This window comes from Haliotis rubra, unplaced genomic scaffold (assembly GCF_003918875.1).
Source record: "Haliotis rubra isolate DU_JTF1 unplaced genomic scaffold, ASM391887v1 Scf1404, whole genome shotgun sequence".
NCBI classification, from domain to species: Eukaryota; Metazoa; Mollusca; class Gastropoda; order Lepetellida; family Haliotidae; genus Haliotis; species Haliotis rubra.
In genome coordinates this window covers 115373-138191 of record NW_025765342.1, presented here as the reverse complement: position 1 = coordinate 138191, position 22819 = coordinate 115373, and the positions used below count along the sequence as shown (strand labels likewise).

The 22819-nt window shown below is 47.8% G+C and overlaps 1 protein-coding gene across 10 annotated transcripts in view; it reads right to left on the bottom strand.

Moving 5' to 3' along the window:
- Window positions 1-22819, bottom strand: part of LOC124268929 (COP1-interactive protein 1-like) — a 124409-nt gene that overhangs the window by 20542 nt on the left and 81048 nt on the right. For all 10 annotated transcript variants that reach the window (XM_046703948.1, XM_046703950.1, XM_046703953.1 and 7 more), the window contains 10 exons: window positions 20405-20647; window positions 19709-19939; window positions 15735-15965; window positions 8273-8356; window positions 7861-8028; window positions 4247-4489; window positions 3476-3559; window positions 3095-3178; window positions 2201-2536; window positions 1479-1646 (listed from right to left, as the gene is read on the bottom strand). In XM_046703948.1, the coding sequence (XP_046559904.1) occupies window positions 1479-1646; window positions 2201-2536; window positions 3095-3178; window positions 3476-3559; window positions 4247-4489; window positions 7861-8028; window positions 8273-8356; window positions 15735-15965; window positions 19709-19939; window positions 20405-20647 (1872 nt within the window). The remainder of the gene's footprint in view (window positions 1-1478; window positions 1647-2200; window positions 2537-3094; window positions 3179-3475; window positions 3560-4246; window positions 4490-7860; window positions 8029-8272; window positions 8357-15734; window positions 15966-19708; window positions 19940-20404; window positions 20648-22819) is intronic.

The window sequence follows — 22819 nt, the reverse complement described above, 5'->3', positions numbered from 1 at the left end:
CCCCGAGCCCCTTCCACTCACCCTCTGTGCCATGTCCCGAGCCCCTTCCACTAACCCTCTGTGCCATGTCAGCTGAGCCCCTTGCACTCACCCTCTGTGCCATGTCTTCTGCCCCTTCCGCCACCCTCTGTGCCATGTAGCGAGCCCCCTTCCACTCCCCTCTGTGCCATGTCCCCGAGCCCCCCTTCCACTCCCCTCTGCCATGTCGTGAGCCCCCTTCCACTCCCCCTCTGTGCCATGTCCCGAGCCCCTTCCACTCACCCTATGTGCCATGTCACAGCCCCTTGCACTCACCCTCTGTGCCATGTCGCTGCCCCTTCCACTCACCCCTCTGTGCCATGTAGCGAGCCCCCTTCCACTCCCCTCTGTGCCATGTCCTGAGCCCACTTCCACTCACCCTATGTGCCATGTCACAGCCCCCTTCCACTCACCCTCTGTGCCATGTCATGAGCCCCTTCCACTCACCCTCTGTGCCATGTCCCGGAGCCCCTTCCACTAACCCTCTGTGCCATGTCACAGCCCCCAGCACTCACACCCTCTGTGCCATGTCGGTGCCCCCTTCCACTCACTCTCTGTGCCATGTAGCTTAGCCCCTTCCACTCACCCTATGTGCCATGTCCCGAGCCCCTTCCACTCACCCTCTGTGCCATGTCACAGCCCCCTTCCACTCACCCTATGTGCCATGTCATGAGCCCCCTTCCACTCACCCTCTGTGCCATGTCACGAGCACCCTTCCACTCATCCTCTGTGCCATGTCCCGAGCCCACTTCCACTCACCCTCTGTGCCATGTCCCGAGCCCCCTTCCACTCACCCTCTGTGCCATGTCCCGAGCCCACTTCCACTCACCCTCTGTGCCATGTCGCGAGCCCCCTTCCACTCACCCTCTGTGCCATGTCCCGAGCCCCCTTCCACTAACCCTCTGTGCCATGTCCCGAGCCCCCTTGCACTCACCCTCTGTGCCATGTCGGTGCCCCCTTCCACTCACTCTCTGTGCCATGTAGCGAGCCCCCTTCCACTCACCCTATGTGCCATGTCCCGAGCCCCCTTCCACTCACCCTCTGTGCCATGTCCCGAGCCCCCTTCCACTCACCCTATGTGCCATGTCGCGAGCCCCCTTCCACTCACCCTCTGTGCCATGTCACGAAGCACCCTTCCACTCATCCTCTGTGCCATGTCCCCAGCCCACTTCCACTCACCCTCTGTGCCATGTCCCCGAGCCCCTTCCACTCACCCTCTGTGCCATGTCCCCGAGCCCACTTCCACTCACCCTCTGTGCCATGTCACGAGCCCTCTTCCACTCACCCTCTGTGCCATGTCGCGAGCCCCCTTCCACTCACCCTATGTGCCATGTCACGAGCCCCCTTCCACTCATCCTCTGTGCCATGTCCCGAGCCCACTTCCACTCACCCTCTGTGCCATGTCCCGAGCCCCCTTCCACTCACCCTCTGTGCCATGTCCCGAGCCCACTTCCACTCACCCTCTGTGCCATGTCCCGAGCCTGCTTCTGGTACTGGTCGATATCCTCCTGCAGGTCAGCAGCCATCTTCTTGCTCTGACCCAGCTGCCTGTTGGTGTCCTGGTGGCGATCTCTCTCTCCCCGGAGTTCTGTCTGAAGTTGACCCAGGATCATGTCCTGCTGCTCCACCTGGTGGAAGAGTCAACTCAACATCCAGGCAAGGTTCGTGGTATATTTGGAATCACGACAATTTAAGTTCTGATCTACTACATAAGATTAATTCACTGAGCAAATTGTTTTCAAAATGAAATAATCATTTGATAGACTTTGTACAGAAAATATAAATAGCATCAGAAAGTTAAAGACATCTGTGTTATCAACCTTGTGCACAACACTGTCAAATAACACTTAGTATTGTGTAAAGTTATTAGAGTAGTGCATGAGTTCATGCAGTTCCAACTAACCTGGACTAGTGAGTTCAGATGGTGAAGAGTGAACAGTAATGAGTGAGTGAGTTACGTTTTATGATCGAGTCTGGGCCTGGCAATCCAGTGATAAACAGCATGAGAATCAATCTATGCAATTGGTATACAATGACATATGTCAACCAAGTCAACAAGCCTGAACACCCAATCCCGTTAGGTGCCTCTTACAACAGGCATGGAATACTGAAGATCAATTCTAACCCCGATCTTCACGGGTGAGAGTGAACAGTTAGAGGTCTCCAGTAACGAGAAGCTCACCTGGTCTGACAGCATCTTCTCCTGCTCCCGCGACCCCTCCAGTTCCACCTCCACCTTGTGTGCCTGCTGCTTGTACGCCAACCCCTCCTGCACCGCCGTGTGGTGCTCCTCCTTCGACACCATCAGGTCCTTCCGCAGCTTGTCAATCACAGATTTCTGTTCTGCGATCTCCTCCTCGTAGCTGGCGCAGCGTTCTCGCAGCGTCTTCAGCTCGGCCTGCAGTTTCCTGTTGACCTGCTCATGTCGGACGACCTCTGTGACACGCTGACTCAGCTGGTCCTGGGTCGTCTGGAGGCTCTGCTCCATCAGCATCAGCTTCTCCTCGTGGTGTGCGAGCTGAGGATGAGTGAGGGAATGAGTTAGTGATGGCTTTATTGTGAGCAGCAGATCACATCATTTCACCAGAATGTGAAAGAAGGAGAGCATAATCTCTTTGAGTTGCATGTCAATCCTTTAATTGTCGAAAGAAAGCACAACAAAATGTGAATGTTTTTACACACCTTTAAATAGTATTTCAGTTAGCTCATAATTGGAGAAAGCCGTACAATGATGATGAAGATTGGAAATGGACAATTGAGAGAGTTGAGTTTTACACCAAGATGGGCAGTATCACAGCTTCATGTGGGAGCTGAGCTCAACACAATTGACAAATTGTTGAGGACAATTCCGCAGCAGATCTGGCTGAAGGGCCTGAAAACACTGCTATACTGTGACAAAATTATTTCATGTCAAACTTGATAGTGGGCAGATTAACTAGACTGAATAAGTTCAGACAAGAATTTGATGAAATGGACGTATATTAGTAGTATATGGATGTATATTACCACTAGTAAATCAAAGAGACTGCTCCTGAATAAGGTCACTTAGATGTGCTAGAGATAGTGATGACCTCACCTCCTGAGCACAGTCTCTGTACTGGGACCGGGCCTCCGTCATGTCCGTCTTCAGCCGGTCCACATCACCCTGTAGCTCCTCGATCTGAAGACAAACACAGTTCTCGTTACAGCACTGCTTCATTGTAGCTACATCAACACAAGAGGAACAGGGGCAAGAACTACTGCAATCATAGCATCAGTATAGGGCAGGGTGTGGAGTCATCACATTTACAATGAGCGGGCAGTATTTATACACTACTTGATGCTGTAGTCAGTATTACAGCTACAGAAGCTTAGGGCAGAAGTGTTTCTGACACTGGCTGTAGTAACAAGAACATGGAGTGAGTGTTTGCCCGGTGGGTGATGTAGGGTAGTATTGGACACTAGACGTGGAACTGACCGTGCTCTCTGCCTGTCTCCGGGCTGTCTTCATCTGGTTCAGGCTGATCTTCAGGTCATGGAGGGCCAGCTCCAGCTTCTCAATCTACAATACCAACAGTCAGTCAGTATATCTATAAAATTACAATTACAAAACAAATGGACTTCTAGTAAGTGATACCTCATGATTATAGTTTAAGATTCAGATTCATAATGCAAAGAAGCTGTTTACATCCCAGATAGCACTACTTTAACCTTATGTATTCCTACATCAATGAATGATTGTAGAGCGCTAGCTTTGGTGAGTGAGTGAGTGAGTTTTGTTTTACGCAGCACTCAGTAATATTCCAGCTATATGGCGGCGGTCTGTAAATAATCGAGTCTGGACCAGATAATCCAGTGATCAACAGCATGAGCATCGATCTGCGCAATTGGGAACCGATGACATGTGTCAACCAAGTCAGCGAGTCTGACCACCCGATCCCGTTAGTCGCCTCTTACGACAAGAAAGGGTTGCTGAAGATCAATTCTAACCCAGAACTTCACAGGTACTAGCATCAGTGATGCCCAGATATCTGTCAATACATTTTCACTGAAGTTAGTGTCAACTTTTGACAAGTAAGTGTGGATGATGTCATTAATGCAATCACAGTGCCATTTGTCCATACTGATGAAACAACAAAAAAGTATTTCATGAAATGATAAACAAATTCAGCCATGTTAAGTGTACATCCACTGTCCACTCTAAGAAGCCATTGTGACCACCTGACACCATGACAACAGCATGTCCTACCTCGTCCACTTTGTTCTTGATGTCATCCCGACATGCGAGGATCTCGCCCTCGTTCCGCTTGATCTGTTCCTCCTTCCTGTTGACTTCATGGTCCAGTGACTCGACGCGGGTCTGGGCGTCTGACAGCTGGTGCTGCAGTGATGTGATGGTGTCCTCCAGCCTCTCCGTGTCCGTCTTGTGGCGCTGGTGAGCAGACGACAAACTCAGCTGCAGCTGCTGGATGTTCTGCTCCAGACGAGTGATCTGAAACATGGAACATATATAGAATCCTTCGGACACAGAGCATACATCCAAGACATTCCTCAGAGAAACATAACACTAAACATGCCACTTGTCTTCTGTAGTAGCCAGCAAACATAACACTGAACATGCCACTTGTCTTCTGTAGTAGCCAGCAAACATAACACTAAACATGCCACTTGTCTTCTGTAGTAGCCAGCAAACATAACACTAAACATGCCACTTGTCTTCTGTAGTAGCCAGCAAACATAACACTAAACATGCCACTTGTCTTCTGTAGTAGCCAGCAAACATAACACTAAACATGCCACTTGTCTTCTGTAGTAGCCAGCAAACATAACACTGAACATGCCACTTGTCTTCTGTAGTAGCCAGCAAACATAACACTAAACATGCCACTTGTCTTCTGTAGTAGCCAGCAAACATAACACTGAACATGCCACTTGTCTCTCTGTAGTAGCCAGCAAACATAACACTAAACATGCCACTTGTCTTCTGTAGTAGCCAGCAAACATAACACTAAACATGCCACTTGTCTTCTGTAGTAGCCAGCAAACATAACACTAAACATGCCACTTGTCTTCTGTAGTAGCCAGCAAACATAACACTGAACATGCCACTTGTCTTCTGTAGTAGCCAGCAAACATAACACTGAACATGCCACTTGTCTTCTGTAGTAGCCAGCAAACATAACACGAAGCATACATATACCATCATTAATATTCTGGGACAACATATTAATTCACATGTTTGTGGGTGGGAGTCTACATTCAATATACACAGTCAATCATTACAGAATGACATTACATATGTAAGTCAATAATGACAGAATGACATCATATGCAAGTCAACAATGACAGAATGACATCACATATAAGTCAATAATGACATCACATTTGTAAGTTAATAATGACATCACATATATAAGTTAATAATGACAGAATGACATAATTACATAATGACATCACATATCTAAGTCAATAATGACAGAATGACATCACAGATATATGTGAGAAATTACAGTATCACATCCCAATAGTCATGTTGGTAATATCAGCATCCATGGTCACTTCACACATTCTGCTACATGTAACTGGTCACCACTGTGAAGTGATCCTACATCGACAACACCACACAACAAACACTACTGTGTACAACAACTCTCATTCACAGGATACACGGACATCTTCCACACTGACACCAAAGACCACCTTTGTTAACAACTGACTCCATTGTTTACATCATAACTACTCCTTGGAGATCAGGTTTTCAACTTAAATGAAGTTTTACAATGAAAATCATCTTCTGCTGAAGTGCACTACAACACAAAGGAGACTATACCAACCGTTATCAAAGCTTCAGCTTTATATATTTCCAGTTCCATCTTTCACACATGTTCACCTCGGCAAAAAAAATATTTTGGTTTCACAATTGCCCAACAACCAACAATGGACCAAGCCTTCAGACATATTCTCATTATAACTACTGAATACCAGGGAAAGGCCATTTAACTGATAGGGGTGTCAGGTTGTCTGCAAGACCAGACATGTCAGAGCAGTGAGATAAGTGCCAGATATGAATGTGATAACCGCCATAAATCAATACAATATATCCCAGTTTAATAAGGTTCCGCCAATGACTGTTATCTCACTCAGGCCTGCTTGATGACAGTCAACAAACACCTGCCTCTCCCCCTGTGTCTGTCAATGGGGTGGATGTAGGTCAGCCATACAGACCATGGCAGTGTTAATGTTCCTCTATTGACACTGCCACAGGCAGTAACCACACTCTCCTATTCATGAAAAACAGTTCACACTTCTCAGTCACGGCAGTGCCAGATATTAGAGAGAATGTCAAAGGAATGTTTTCAATGACAAGGCAGTTGTATGGAAACCTGATGACAGTGTTCCAGACACTGGATATGACCAGTCAAACGTGCCCCCACCCCATGCAAGGAAGAAAGCTATTCTGTTGCACTGAGGATTGTTGAGAGCCACATTATGACAATCCAAGGAGGAAGGCTTTAATGAATCAATGAGAAACATGTCAGCTTATTTCTACAGGAAGTGAAACACAGGCTGTTATGGTAGCTTAACAATACAAGCATTCACTTGATGAAAGAACACAAGGCTGAATCAACACATGGTAGCCTTTCTTACAGAAAACACTTCACAGATCAATCATCACACCTTTCATTCTCAGATCTAGAAGTCAATGCTCATGTCGTTTCCAGCTCTGAAATGAAGAACCCTTTGGTTCCTTAATACATGAGTGTCCCCACAGAGAATGCTTACTCAACCTTGTGGTTGCTTGGTTCTCTACTGAACTATGACAGACTGCCTTGACGGAGCTAGTTGCTGCTTGTTATCAACATAGTCTCCTTGGATGTCCACACACACAACCTACAAACTGGTCAGACCTATCATTGGTACTGGCTGTCAGGGAAATCTCCACCTCTCTGTACAGTCAAACCTTGAAAGTACAACACCCCCTCCTTGTTAACTATTCCTCTGTGATGTTCATGTATCCTACACTCCGCTACCTAATTGAAACTCTCAGAGGTTGATGATGTTGATTGTTGTTTTACACTGTAGCTAGCAATATGCAATCTATGTCACAATGACGTACACGAATCAAGCCTGGGCAGAACAACCAGGGGTTGATATCAGGAGCAACACACAACATTGGAGTAAGACGATACCCAGTCAACAGAGTCAAGGAGGCTGACAACCCAAGGGAGTCAGCCTTGTATGACTGACAACCCAAGGGAGTCAAGAGGTTGCCTTGTATGACCAGGAATTGAGTGGACCTTTTGTACCAGGCTCCCCATATTGATAAGTATCAAGAGGTTGTGCGTTTGCTCTATTAATGCCTCACTTAGCAATATTGCAGCTATGTGACGGAGGCCTGAAAATATGTCTGGAACACAAACTTCAGTGACTGACATCAAGAGCAAGGAGCCATACTGTGGATGCATGTATAGGAAATCACTTTAAATAATTTGAAGGGTAAATCATTGTAGCGATATCTACAATTGTAATATTTTGCTGACCAAGTCTGTTATTAACTGTTAGATTTCCTGATTACCTGCACATAATACCTGAATTTTTCCCCAAAATAATGAATCCCCTTGAGAGGGGTGCACATGATTCTTGGACCTGAACTACACAAACCATATAAGGTGCTGATGATTGTAAAAAGGGTTCCAACAACGATGTACTGATACCTGTAAAAGGGGTCACCATGACCATAACCTGGAGACTGTAAAGGGTGTTCTCACATGGAGAAAAAAATGTAACGTTGTACTGTGAAGAACAATACGTGACTCCTGTGACATAAAATGCTATACGGAGACATATGAACATTAGACCTACCTCGTTACTGGCACTGGCCTTCTGGTCCTTGGTGATGGTGAGCTCTGACTGGAGGTCAGAGATCTCGTTCTGGAGGTCGGCGATGTGCCGAGCCTTGCTGTCCAGGTTGTTCCTGGTGTCCTCGAGGTCATACTCCAGACGGGAGATACGCTCCTCCCTCTCTTGGAACTGGACAAAACAGCAGGGCTTGGATATATATTCAGTCACAACACAGCAGGAATTGGATATATAGAAGATATATACAACACAGAGATATACACATAGCATAACAAAGGTTTTTTGGCATTGAACAGGATACTTGTTTTTAGTCATCAGGTGAGGCTTAAAACCTGTTTCCATTTTTCATCTTCCAAATACCAACTAAATATGTAAACAAGTTACCCAGCCCCAACAACTGACAGTAAAGCGTTACCTCCTGGTCAGTGTGACTGTGGTCTCCTTGGTAAGACAGCAGATCATTCTCTAGGTTCCGCGCCTTCTCCTCATTCTGACGAGCCTGAAATAGCACAACACAATCAAATATACATTTCTCGACTCTCTTAGACATTATCAGAAGATTCCAGGATTTAAACTCAACCAGCAGATGATGATACTAGGGGACATAACTCAACACAGCAAACTACAGTTTGTTAGCGCCATTGCCTTGAAGACCCATGAAGGTCCGGGTTAGAATATTGATCTTCAGTAACCCATGCTTGTTGTAAGAGGCGACTAACGGGATGGGGTGGTCAAGCTCGCTGACTTGGTTGACACATGTCATTGGTTCCAAATTGCGCAGATTAATGCTCATACTGTTGATCACTGGATTGTCTGGTCCAGACTCAATTATTTACAGACCGCTGGAATATTGCTGAGTGCGGGGTAAAACTAAACTCACTCACTCACTTTGCCTTAAAAGAACCTTGGCCCTTATTCTCGAAACGTTCGTAGCCATAAATTTTTTTACAAACCTGGAGAGGTTATGAATTCTTTGAAGAAAAGTCCTCCTTGGGGTACATATAAGCATTAAAATGTCCATTTTAAAAGCCTACGACAGTTGTAACAATATTTCAATAAAATATTTTACCAAACAAAAAACTCGTTATGTGTGGTGAGACCACCCCTACAGGGCCCCGTAGAGGGCCCCCTACAGCCAAGAGCAGGTAACTCTGGCTGTGTACCTCGTGACCTCACTTTTCATGCTGAACGGTCAGACAGAATGAGGGGAGGTGGGAGTCAGATTCAAGGAGGACTTTTCTTCAAAGAATTCATAACCTCTCCAGGTTTGTAAAATTCTTTTTCAGAAGAAGTCCTCCTTGGGGTACATATAAGCATAAGACAGACTCCCAAAGATGTTGAGTCGGGAGCGGTATTCTGTCTGCCTAACATACCCCCTAGTTCAGTCGAAGGCACAGCCGAAGCCGCCGACAAAGAGAGAAAGTACACTCACCTAGTCACCTGACCGCTGATGTCAATCAGGCGGGGGCGTGGCAAGGCGGGGGAAAAGGAGCCTAGCCGATAGGCTATTGGTGGAATTTATAAAGGCGGACGCAAGTCCCACCCCCAGACCATCAAAATGGGAGGGAAAGAATGGGCGAGTCCAATATATATCCCTCAGCAACCCAAACCAGCTGCGCAGTGCAGGATGAACACAGTGACTGTAGCGAGTGATAATCGCTACATACGGTAAAACCACCACCAATGTGATACCACCACCGATAAAAATTGAGGAATTTATTAACACCTACACCATGAGAAAAGCAAACGCGGATTTCTAAGGCTCATTCGCTAGAGAATCACGACACTGCCCACTGGTGAGAACTGTCTGGCCAAACCGAAAGCACGCCCCGAGTGTTTGTCCAGCTGATAGTGGCGGATGAACGTACTCGGTCGGCTCCAGATAGCCGCTGAGCAGATCTCCTCGATGGGCAGTGCCGCGCTGGCGATGCTTTTGATGTCGCCACTGCCCTAATCGAATGAGCCTTTAAACCCTGAGGGATGGTTAATCCTTTGTAAGAGTAACTCGAACAAATGGCAGAGACAAGCCACCTAGATATGGTCTGCTTGTTCGCCGGAAGACCAGCCTTGCCACCGCCATAACAACAGAACAGCTGCTTATCTTTCCTGATAGCAGCCGTTCGTTTGATATAAGCCTTGAGAGTCTTACGGACATCTAAGACGTGAGCACGCCGAAGAGAGGTACCGGACGATGGAGGCTGAGTGAAAGCTGGCAGTTCGATAGGCCCGCTATATGAAAGGCCTTTCGCACCTTAGGACGGTAGGAGTCTGGCAACCGAATACTGACTCTGTCTTTGTGAAAGACAGTCAGAGCAGGATCCGCTGACATGGCATGGATATCACCTACACGCCTGCCAGACGCTACCGCCACAAGAAAGGCAGCCTTCCAACTTAACAGCTGGAGTGAAAGAGACGACAGATCGTGGAAAGAGAGGACCGACATCCAATCAAGAACGATTGACAAGTCCCATGGGGACTAATCCGCCGGACAGTCGGACGGATTCTGTCCACGCCTCGCTAAAAGCTTGTACGAGGGTGCTGCCCCAAGAGAGCACCGCCGGCAGGGATATGGAAGGCAGAGATTGCCGTGGAGTAGCCCGGATAGTAGACGCCGCTAAACCGGGCTTCTAACCGAGACTGCAAGAACTCCAGTACTTCAATTACAGTTGAAGAAAAGGGATCAAGAATCCCTCTGCCGACACACCAGCGCCCATAACAGGCCCATCTATCCTCATACTGAACGCTTGTCGAATCCCTCCGCGGGCCAGAATTGTGTCTGCAACTGGTGCAGGAATTCCGCCAGAGAGGCGATTCCGATAGAGGCCAGGCCACCCACTGAATCCTGGGATTCGGGTGCGGCGCCCGCTCTGGGATAGTAAGTCCGGTCGAAAGGGTAATAGTACAGGAGGCTGAGCCAGAAACCTGAGTAGTACCGAAACCAGCTTTGAGCCGACCAAAGGGGTGCAAGGAGCACAAGAAGTCGAGCTGGTTGGGTGGCAAGCTGCAAGAGGACTTTGGGAATCAGGGTAGTGGCGGAACGCCCACAGAACCCTGTCCGGCCCAATCGAGCTGGAAAGCGCCTTGGGCGATGGCTCTCGGATCCGGTATCCGAGAGCAAAACACCGAATCTGGTTCGTCCCCAGATGCAAACAGATCCACCTGGAACGACCAACAACTGGGAGATAGCCCGGAATATCCCCGATGGAGCATCCACTGCGTGTGGGGCCAGGATACGACGAGAGAGTGCATCTGCTCGAACGTTGTCCGCCCCAGGGAGATAAACAGGCATTACCCGTATGTCGAACTGGTCGCACCAGAGCAGAAACTGCCATGCCTCCTGCAGAAGAGACGGGGAAACCGTACCGCCCTGCTTCAGGATGTAGGTCATTGCCGTCTGGTTGTCCATCTCGAGACGGACCACACGGCCTTGAACCTGCTCGAAGTCGCTTGAACACCAACCTGACTGCTCTCAATTCTAGCACATTGATGTGCAGTTGCGCCGCTCGCTCTGTGACCACAGGCCTGAGACCGACAGGGCGCCCAGCACGCTTCACCCTGTGAGGGAAGCGTCCGTCTGAATTGAGAGATCTGGCGATGGGATGTCCAAAGGGAGCCCCTTGGATAAATTCCCTGCCAGTGTCCACCACCGTAAATGAGGAATTAGCCACCCTGGAGTGTGGAGAATCAACTCGTAACCCTGGGTGTGGACCCACATTCGAGCTAGAGCCTGCTGAATGGGTCGTGATCCTCAACCGCTAAAAGCGATGTCCACCGTTGCCGCCATGTTGCCTAGCAACTGGAGCCAAGTCCGAGCTGAGGCCCTGGGAACTCGAGAAATTGTAACACAACTCTCTGGACTTTGGTGACGCGGTCCGGAGACAGGGAGACTATCCCTCGCGCTGTCTCGAATCTCGCTCCCAAGAACACCAGATCCTGGGTGGGAACCAGTTCTGATTTCTTGAGGTTGATAATCCAGCCCAACTTGGTGAGAATACTCATCACAGCAAGTGTCGCAACTCGCAAGCGCACGAAGGAGCCAATCGTCTAGGTACGGGTGACAGCACCTGCCCTGTGACCTGGCTACCTGAGCTGGAATTAGCATGAGTTTGGTGAACACCCTTGGCGCTGTGGAAATGCCGAAGGGGAGTACCCGAAACTGATAGCACCTCCCGTCGAAGGAAAACCTTAGGTATTTCCGGAACTCGGGCTGCATAGGGACGTGAGCCAATCTCCCTTCTCCACAGACGAAATCACCGAACGTAGTGTTTCCATCTTGAAGGACGGTACCTCTAACATGTCGTTCAGACCTTTGAGGTTTAGAATAGGTCTGAACCCTCCGTCCTTTTTGGTGACAAGGAAATAAGTTGAGTAAAAACCCAACATTTCTTGTCCCACAGGAACCACCTCTATGGCTGCCTTGTCCAGCAACGACTGGACCTCGGCACGGAGCACTTCCGCCTTCTCTAGGGCAGCCGGCACTGGAGTGCAACGGATCCCAGAGAAGGGGGGTGGGTCTCGCTTCCACTGTGGCATGTGGCCTTCCCTGAGTGTGGACAGGACCCAGGGATTGGACGTGACTTTTTCCCATTCCGACAGGAAGAGGGAAAGTCGACCACCCACAGGGATATGTGGCATGAGACATTGAATACCTGACTTCGCAGTACTCCGACTGCTTTGGTCTGGTACCAACAAGGGCTCGGAGGAATTATAGCTGGGAAGCCGGGCTGACTTCCCCTTCCTCTGAAAAGGCTGGTGGGCCGCGGGCCTTGCCCTTGCCTCTGCCCTTACCCTCCTCAGCGACTGCAAGGGCTGAGCCCATTTAACAGATTCCTTCGCCCGCGGCAGAAGGATATGCAGAGGAGACAACCGGGCCGCGGCGAGACGCGGTGAGGCTGTTCCAGCAAGGGCTTAGAGTCCTTGAAGGTTGAGACAGCCTCCGCGGCCTCCCGGACTACTGTAGCTGCCCCGGGAACAGGGTAGAACCCATCCGAATGGCAGCCAGCAGAGCCTGTTATGCGGCAGGCTAATACCTCGCCACGGAAAGCCACAGGCTTACGGAGGCCCATCACCGCCCGACATCATTTGGCAAGCCGACGACCTGATAGAATCGCTGCCAGATGTGACTGTACCTCCGTTAATTGCTTAGCCAAGGTGGAGGGAGATTTAATCTTCCTCCACCCCACCCACATCCAGTAGTTGCCTCTGCAACACCGAGATGTAGGCGGAATGGATCGTCACTTTGAGGCATTGAACCGCATTGGGTATTGCTCTTCAAAGGATCGATAGGCGATTTAAGCTGTAGCGTTAGTCGTGAACGGGCGGAAGCCGGGCGACCTTGCTTGGCTGAAGCCATAGAATTACTCGGACGAACCCCCAAGGGCGGCGGATGCGTAAAACACAATCGTCAACCACTGGGGATTGTAAAGGCAAGCCTCCCCCATGAGGTACCGGCACGGTCAAGTTCTGGCAAATCGAACCTGGACCTGGAACCACAGAGGAGGGGGTTGATTACCTCAGACAAGACTGAGGGTAATATCACGCAGCCTTGTGTCCCCACCTTGGTGGAGCAAAGCCTCCCCTGGGAGGCGAAAACTCCTGAGGGTCGGGTGCGCCAGTACTGACCACTACCTGGGGCAGGACAGAAGCACACGCCCCCATTACCTGCCTCAGGGACGACCGAAATAAAACCAAAGGCGCACCTAACTCCTCCTCGACCCTCATCCTCCTCCATAGCCTCCTCGAATCGATCCTCAATGAGTGAGGTCTCTGTATCCAGAGAGAGCTCTGAGGGATCATCCGAGGGGTCTACAGAGAGGGACAAAGGCTCGAGCAGAGCCGGGTTGCCCGGCACACCTGACCCAAGACTCGATACTGAGTCAGCGGTGCGTGGACGAGGAAGAGCCCGTGCTGGGATTCCTCAATGGTAGACAAAATGATCCAGACACCGAATGGCCCGGCCAAGCCGGCGCAAGCGGTGGGACCAATTGCGAAGTAGCGGCAACTACAGGGACTGAGCCTGCCAAACTACTAACTACTGGACCAGACCCCAAGCCAAGGCTCGGGCCGGTAGTAGTTACTACAGCGGAGGGGTGGCCAGCAACCGAGACAAAACTCGGAGCCGACGCACCCCCGACAGAAACCCCCACACCAGAGCCTAAGCTGAGGTTGGGAGCACTGCCCGCCATAGACCCGGCACACACACCCGCATTACCTGGCCGGACACCAATCTCTCCCTGGCCGGAGGCCAGCCATCGCGTCAGCCACTTAGAGAGTGTGGACCCGAATCCATCTGCTTCTGCAATATATCAGAAAGTAAATCAATTGTTAGCTGGTTAGAAACAGGGACAGGAGGGGGGGGAAGGTGCCTGTGATGTTGAGGGATGGCAGGTGAAAGAGCCGGAGGCCCCGCGACCTTCGCCCGTTTAGGAGCATCCCCAAAGAGGGAAGCGAAGCCTTCTTTTTCTTTGCTTTTTATCTTTGTCTTTAGGCGGCTTCTGACCCCAAATGTCCCCCTCGCCTGAAGTAAGGGCGTGTAGAACATGTAATCAGCACGTCTGGACTTGATGGTGCGGGGGAGAAAGCCTGACACATAGAACAACCTTGTTCGTCATGGGCTTCCTCCGCTAAACAACGTAAAGCAAACCAGGTGGCGATCCTGAGGCGACAAACTGCCGCTACAGGTGACACACCCTTTGGCTGCAAAAACAGAACCACGCTATGACAATAGCAAGGACTGTAATGATATACATAATATAATATGCACGCAACAAAACAGAACAAAATACAACGCCGGGCGATATTTTAACTGTTACAGCAAAGCTATTAAATACTAGCGCCAAAGCCATAATAGCGGCGTAATTATGCACATAGGTGACAAAGAGCAACATGTGTGAGCGACGTAAAACGCCACGAAAACACTCAAGCAAAACTTACCTAAAGCCTGGAAAAAGAGGAATTTAGGCAAGTATAATCTACAAAATGAAATATCAGCCCCTTTACGACCCGACTACAAGGCTTTTCTAAAGCCAGGAGAAGGAAAGCAAAGCGGACCCCAGCGGTCCATATCTTGCCTGCCACGTGGCTGGAGACAGCGAACACGCCGGTAAAGTTACAACAAATCATGAATGAAAAAGTCATACAACGATTCCAGCTAGCGCCCGAGCGAAAAAAAGGAACCATACATACAGGATTTGACTCTATCTCACTCATCGCTCTCTTATTCGTAGCTTCTTGGACCATGCAATCGACCTACACGGCCGACGACAGCATGAAAAGTGAGGTACGAGGTACACAGCCAGAGTTACCTGCTCTTGGCTGTAGGGGGCCCTCTACGGGGCCCTGTAGGGGTGGTCTCACCACACATAACGAGTTTTTTGTTTGGTAAAATATTTTATTGAAATATTGTTACAACTGTCGTAGGCTTTTAAAATGGACATTTTAATGCTTATATGTACCCCAAGGAGGACTTCTTCTGAAAAAGAATCTTAACTTTGATCGTAGCCAATGTGTTGAGAATGGGTTTAAGAAGTTTGTAGGGCTACGAACGTTCCGAGAATAGCTAGCCTGGTTCAGATAATAGTGGGGTAGTAAAAGGCAGCAGACATCAACCTTAAAGGGTCAATGATACACTTATCTGGCAAGCCTGAAAAAATCTGTTAGCTTTCCATGAAACTCTCTTAACACTTTTTGACATCTTATTCTCTGCAAGTCATTTTAGAGATCTTCCACAGATACTCATCCACAAGGTGATCTTAGTGTAGCGACTGTAGTAAGTCTACCTAAGAAAATGAAAGTTAAGACAGTAATGCAAAAGTAATTTTGTGCAGATTGTCCGTAATACCCGAGGTTTTATCTGCCTCCTACTATACACTGCTCACCTCGTGCTGTGAGTCCTGGAGCCTCTCCCTGAGGTTGCGGACATTCTCCTCGCTCTCCCGGACCCGGTTGTGGGAGACGGAGAGGTCCTCCTGGGTGGCGTTCAGCTCCTGGGTTAGTTGCTCGATGACATCCTCACACTTCTGTACCTCCCGCTTGGCCTCAGTGTACATCTTGTCCAGGTTGTCCAGATCGGACTTGAGGCGGTCAAGGTTCTGCTCCTTCTCGAGCTCCTGTATAACACAAGTTACTTTGTATGTTGCTTTCTGGTCTTCCCATGTGTGAGACTCTACATAAAGTAACAACCTCCCCGTCAACCAACCCATCCTTCCCATGTGTGAGACTCTACATAAAGTAACAACCTCCCAGGCGACCCTTCCCATGGCTCTACCCTTCCCATGTGTGAGACTCTACATAAAGTAACAACAACCTCCCCTCAACCGACCCTTCCCATGTGTGAGACTACATAAATTAATGCATGCGGATCCAGAGAGGGTGCTGCACCACCACCACCACCCCCACCCCCAAGTGTTCCAAATGTACTACATGTTTTATGCCCAGGGTTCTGAGAATTGGGGTGCACCCCCAAACAAAAATGCCCTTTGTAATGACCCCCTGTCAACTCACCCTTCCCATGTGTGAGACTACATAAAGTAATCCCCCCGTCAACTCACCCCCTTCCCATGTGTGAGACTCTACATAAAGTAACGACACCCCTGTCAACTCACCCTTCCCATGTGTGAGACTACATAAAGTGGCGACCCCCCGTCAACTCACCCTTCTCATGTGTGAGACTCTACATAAAGTAACTTTCCCCCGTCAACTCACCCCCAACTCCCATGTGTGAGACTACATAAAGTAATGACCCCCTGTCAACTCACCCTTCCCATGTGTGAGACTACATAAAGTGGCGACCCCAGTCAACTCACCCTTCCCATGTGTGAGACTCTACATAAATGGCGACCCCCAGTCAACTCACCCTTCCCCATGTGTGAGACTCTACATAAAGTGAACGACCCCCGTCAACTCACCCTTCTCATGTGTGAGACTCTACATAAAGTGGCGACCCCCAGTCAACTCACCCTTCCCATGTGTGAGACTACATAAAAGTAACGATCCCAGTCAACTCACCCTTCCCATGTGTGAGACTACATAAAATGACGACCCCCAGTCAACTCACCCTTCCCATGTGTGAGACTACATAAAGTGAACGACACCCTGTCAACTCACCCTTCTCATGTGTGAGACTTTACATACAGTGAACTTATCTTCCCACCCCCTTCAACTCACCCTTCCCATGTGTGAGACTACATAAAGTGACGACCCCCAGTCAACTCAACTCACCCTTCCCATGTGTGAGACTACATAAAGTGTGCGACCCCCGTCAACTCACCCTTCCCATGTGTGAGACTTTACATAGAGTGACGATCCCCAGTCAACTTATCCTTCCCATGTGTGAGACTACATAAAGTGACGATCCCCAGTCAACTCACCCTTCCCATGTGTGAGACTTTACATAGAATGACGATCCCCAGTCAACTCACCCTTCCCATGTGTGAGACTTTACATAGAGTGACGACCCCCCGTCAACTTATCCTTCCCATGTGTGAGACTTTACATAGAGTGACGATCCCCAGTCAACTTATCCTTCCCATGTGTAAGACTTTACATAGAGTGACGATCCCCAGTCAACTTATCCTACCCATGTGTGAGACTTTACATAGAGTGACGATCCCCAGTCAACTTATCCTTCCCATGTGTGAGACTTTACATAAAGTGACGATCCCCAGTCAACTTATCCTTCCCATGTGTGAGACTTTACATAGAGTGACGATCCCCAGTCAACTTATCCTTCCTATGTGTAAGACTTTACATACAGTGACGATCCCCAGTCAACTTATCCTTCCCATGTATGAGACTTTACATAGAGTGACGATCCCCAGTCAACTTATCGCTCCCATGTGTAAGACTTTACATAGAGTGACGATCCCCGTCAACTCACCCTTCCCATGTGTGAGACTTTACATAGAGTGGCGATCCCCAGTCAACTTATCCTTCCCATGTGTGAGAGACTTTACATAGAGTGACGATCCCCAGTCAACTTATCCTTCCCATGTGTAAGACTTTACATAAAGTGTCGACCCCCATCAACTCACCCTGGCCCTGTGTGATCCTCCACAGGAAGTGACGACTTCATCAACTCACCCTACCCCTGTGTGATCCGATACATAAAGTGACGACCCCGTCAACTCACCCTGCCCTTGCGTGACCCACTACACAAAGTGACGATCCCCAGTCAACTTATCCTTCCCATGTGTGAGACTTTACATAGAGTGACGATCCCCAGTCAACTTATCGTTCCCATGTGTAAGACTTTACATAGAGTGACGATCCCCAGTCAACTTATCCTGCCCTTGCGTGACCCGCTACACAAAGTGACGATCCCCAGTCAACTTATCCTTCCCATGTGTGAGACTTTACATAGAGTGACGATCCCCAGTCAACTTATCGTTCCCATGTGTAAGACTTTACATAGAATGACGATCCCCAGTCAACTCACCCTTCCCCTGTGTGAGACTTTACATAGAGTGACGACCCCCCGTCAACTTATCCTTCCCATGTGTGAGACTTTACATAGAGTGACGATCCCCAGTCAACTTATCCTTCCCATGTGTAAGACTTTACATAGAGTGACGATCCCCAGTCAACTTATCCTTCCCATGTGTAAGACTTTACATAAAGTGACGATCCCCAGTCAACTTATCCTTCCCATGTGTGAGACTTTACATAGAGTGACGATCCCCAGTCAACTTATCCTTCCCATGTGTGAGACTTTACATAGAGTGACGATCCCCAGTCAACTTATCCTTCCCATGTGTGAGACTTTACATAGAGTGACGATCCCCAGTCAACTTATCCTTCCCATGTGTAAGACTTTACATAGAGTGATGATCCCCAGTCAACTTATCCTACCCATGTGTGAGACTTTACATAGAGTGACGATCCCCAGTCAACTTATCCTTCCCATGTGTGAGACTTTACATAAAGTGACGATCCCCAGTCAACTTATCCTTCCCATGTGTGAGACTTTACATAGAGTGACGATCCCCAGTCAACTTATCCTTCCTATGTGTAAGACTTTACATACAGTGACGATCCCCAGTCAACTTATCCTTCCCATGTGTGAGACTTTACATAGAGTGACGATCCCCAGTCAACTTATCGTTCCCATGTGTAAGACTTTACATAGAGTGACGATCCCCCGTCAACTCACCCTTCCCATGTGTGAGACTTTACATAGAGTGACGATCCCCAGTCAACTTATCCTTCCCATGTGTGAGACTTTACATAGAGTGACGATCCCCAGTCAACTTATCCTTCCCATGTGTAAGACTTTACATAAAGTGTCGACCCCCATCAACTCACCCTGGCCCTGTGTGATCCTCCACAGGAAGTGACGACTTCATCAACTCACCCTACCCCTGTGTGATCCGATACATAAAGTGACGACCCCGTCAACTCACCCTGCCCTTGCGTGACCCACTACACAAAGTGACGATCCCCAGTCAACTTATCCTTCCCATGTGTGAGACTTTACATAGAGTGACGATCCCCAGTCAACTTATCGTTCCCATGTGTAAGACTTTACATAGAGTGACGATCCCCAGTCAACTCACCCTTCCCATGTGTGAGACTTTACATAGAGTGACGATCCCCAGTCAACTTATCCTTCCCATGTGTAAGACTTTACATAAAGTGTAGACCCCCATCAACTCACCCTGGCCCTGTGTGATCCTCCACAGGAAGTGACGACTTCATCAACTCACCCTACCCCTGTGTGATCCGCTACATAAAGTGACGACCCCGTCAACTCACCCTGCCCTTGCGTGACCCACTACACAAAGTGACCACCCCCTGTCAACTCACCCTGCCCCTGCGTGATCCGCTACACAAAGTGACGACCTCGTCAACTCACCCTGCCCCGGCTGTCCTGTAACTTGTCCTGTAGTCCCTTCATGGACGCCTCCAGATTGTCGATCTGTGTGATACACTGGCTGTACTTCATCTTGTAGCTCTCCAGACTGAGCAGCAGCTGGTCACCGTCATGCTTCGCTGTGTCCAGCTGACTCTCCAGGACCACCAGCTGCTGCCGAGTCTCAGATAAACTCACATCCTGCTCCGCAATGGAGTCAGCCTGACGACGCATCTGAGGAGGAAGCAAGAGATTGTCTTACTTCAAGCTCTTACAGTTGTGGCAAAAGTAAAGTCAATAAAAAGAAACACACTACTCACTGAGCTACATCACCTGTTACTCCAAAGACCCTCATCTCTGAAATCCAGACCCTCCATGATTGACACAGATGTTCCACTACAGTGATAAACTACAGTGATGACCAAATGACACCCAATCTCAACAATGAGTATTTTAGGAATCAAACTGGGAGAGAGTTAAAATTCCTGGCAGATAGTTGCAGCTAATCAGCTGATAATAGTGTTCATGGTATTGTTTTAGATCATGTGCCATCATTATTCAAGCATGATACTCAAGAAAAGACTCAATTTCCTGAATGTGTTTCATTCCAGAGAGCTCTGAAGCATGTCCTACAATATGTCCATGATACACTGATACTAACGTGATACTAAACTGATACTACACTGAAACGCTCCTCACCTCCATGGAAGCTTCCTCCTGCATCTTGCGGAACCTGTCCAGCTCGTCGTTGAGTGTGTCGATGGTGGCCCTGTACTCCGAGTTGTGGTTCTGGCTGGCTGTCAGCTCACCCCGGGTGACCTCAAGGTCCTCCTTGAGGTGTTCCATGTCCTGGTGGAGGCGTTTCACCTCCTGGGAGTGGCCACTGCGGGCCATCTGGAGGTCGGACTTCAGCTGCTCGATTGTCCGCAAGTGGTTCTTCACCTGGAGAGTAGAGTACTTTGTGATAAACAGAAACACTTCCTATCATACAAACCACCCTGATGAATGATGTAGGGTAAGAAAAATCGAAATGCATAATTCTTTTTTATTCTTAATTGAACTGAAAAATATCAATATTTTTTTCTGATCAGTGTGTATCAAGAATCAAGGTGGAAATGTTGTGATAGATCTCAAATACCAAAATGTTTCTTCAGCTATTCAGTGTCTATCGTATCTTCCCCAGGAAGCTGAGAATGAAGTTGTAATGGAATTTACAAACATCAACCAATTCAAGACGTATCGAAATAACTGGCTTAATATCATCACACCATCAATATTACTCCTATGTACAAGAAAATAGCACAGATGCTTCAATGTGTAAACTTTATATACATGTGAGGGCAAAGCTTTATTAAGACATGAAGAGGCATTCTTGGTATATAACAGCTTGTACTTGATTGCTTCACATACCTATCAACTTATAAACTACACTTATAACAAAATGAAAGGGACCACTAATTATATTTGGTTATAACTGTAGTTTGTCATATGCATTTTGATTACAATATACAGCAAGCGGCCTTAAAAACAGATCATTATATCCATCAGTTTATTATATCAGTGTATCATTACAAAGATAGTTCACTGCATTGTGATCAGACTGACATGTGTGTATACTTGATGTAATGAGCAAATACTGAGCTTCATCAAATACAATACACAATATACGGAAAACATTCCCAAATCATGCAAGACTTGCAGCCCTGGAACAAATCCTACTAAGACAATACTGCAGAAATAGGAAAATAAATGATATGAAATGAATAACACCACATGCACTACTACGGTAAAAGATCAAAACAAAAATAAAAGGACAAAGGACAAGATCCAAAAGCTACAAAAACCCAACGGTGAGTCCATACACCAATATCTGTGTACTACAAGTGTGTACTCATACACCACACTGACAGCATGCATTGAAAAGCTGCACTAATGCAGTGATGCACCAGAGATGTGCATGACACATCTGGCGTTGTGCAGGTTTGAGCGGGATCACAAGGCCTGAATCAGTCCACTGAACCAGGTAACAATGAACAATGCAGATTAGATCAAAGAGGCATTCTGCAGATAACAATAAATACTGCAAAAGTAAAATATTACCATGTTTTATCCTCTAAAACAACAAAAAAATAACAAAATGTAGAACTGAAATTATATTTTGTTTTGTTTAACACTGCATTCAGCAATATTCCAGCTATATGACCTGTAAACAATTGAGTCTGGACCAGACAATCCAGTGATTGATATTGTGAACATCAATTTATGCCACTGGTGTACAATGAATCAAGTCAAAGAGTCGGCCAATCCAATGGGTTAGCTCTTACAACTAGTATATGTTGCTAGAGAGTTGTAACCTGGACTCGTCATGGCTTCCCAATATATATACCCTGTATGGCTAACAATCAGATTCTGGGGAACATATTTACCACAAGTCATCATAGGGGTCTATTCTAACTAGTTCAGATTGATAATTTGTGAATTTAGAAGATTCCAAGCATAGCAAGTACACTATCCAGTTCCATGCAGGTCAAGGACAAACAAGGGTGAGGGGAGACAACTCTAACCAGTATCCACATTTACCAAGCCTTTACCATTGCAAGCAGTGAGACACATGGCCGATGCAGTAGACAACGTTACCTGTGATTGTCAGCACACACTGCCTGTCATGCCCTCTGCTTTCAATAACTCGTAACAATACCTGGCACAAGGCTAAGGACTGAATAAGCTATCCTCATACTAGTCCATTGTGCAATGGCAATACATCTTCGTGTGTTTGTTGTTTAATGCCGTACTCAGCTGTATTACAGCTGTATGACAACAGCTGCTCATAATCAAGAAAGAACCAGATAATCTAGAGTAACTATCCACACTGTCAGGGCATGAAGACATCCAATAAACCAAGTCACTGTGCCTGACCAACCAATACACTTGTCGTCTCCTTAACACCAGCGTAAGTTGCTAGGGAACTGCTCTAACCTTGGAATTGTGACAATACATCAATGGGAAAAACTAATTCAAACCCACGCACTGATACAGGATTTGAGGGGTTTTAACTCTACCCTGTGGTGAAGGTGTTCAAATCTACCTATGGGTAGGGTTTTCATCATACTGTCT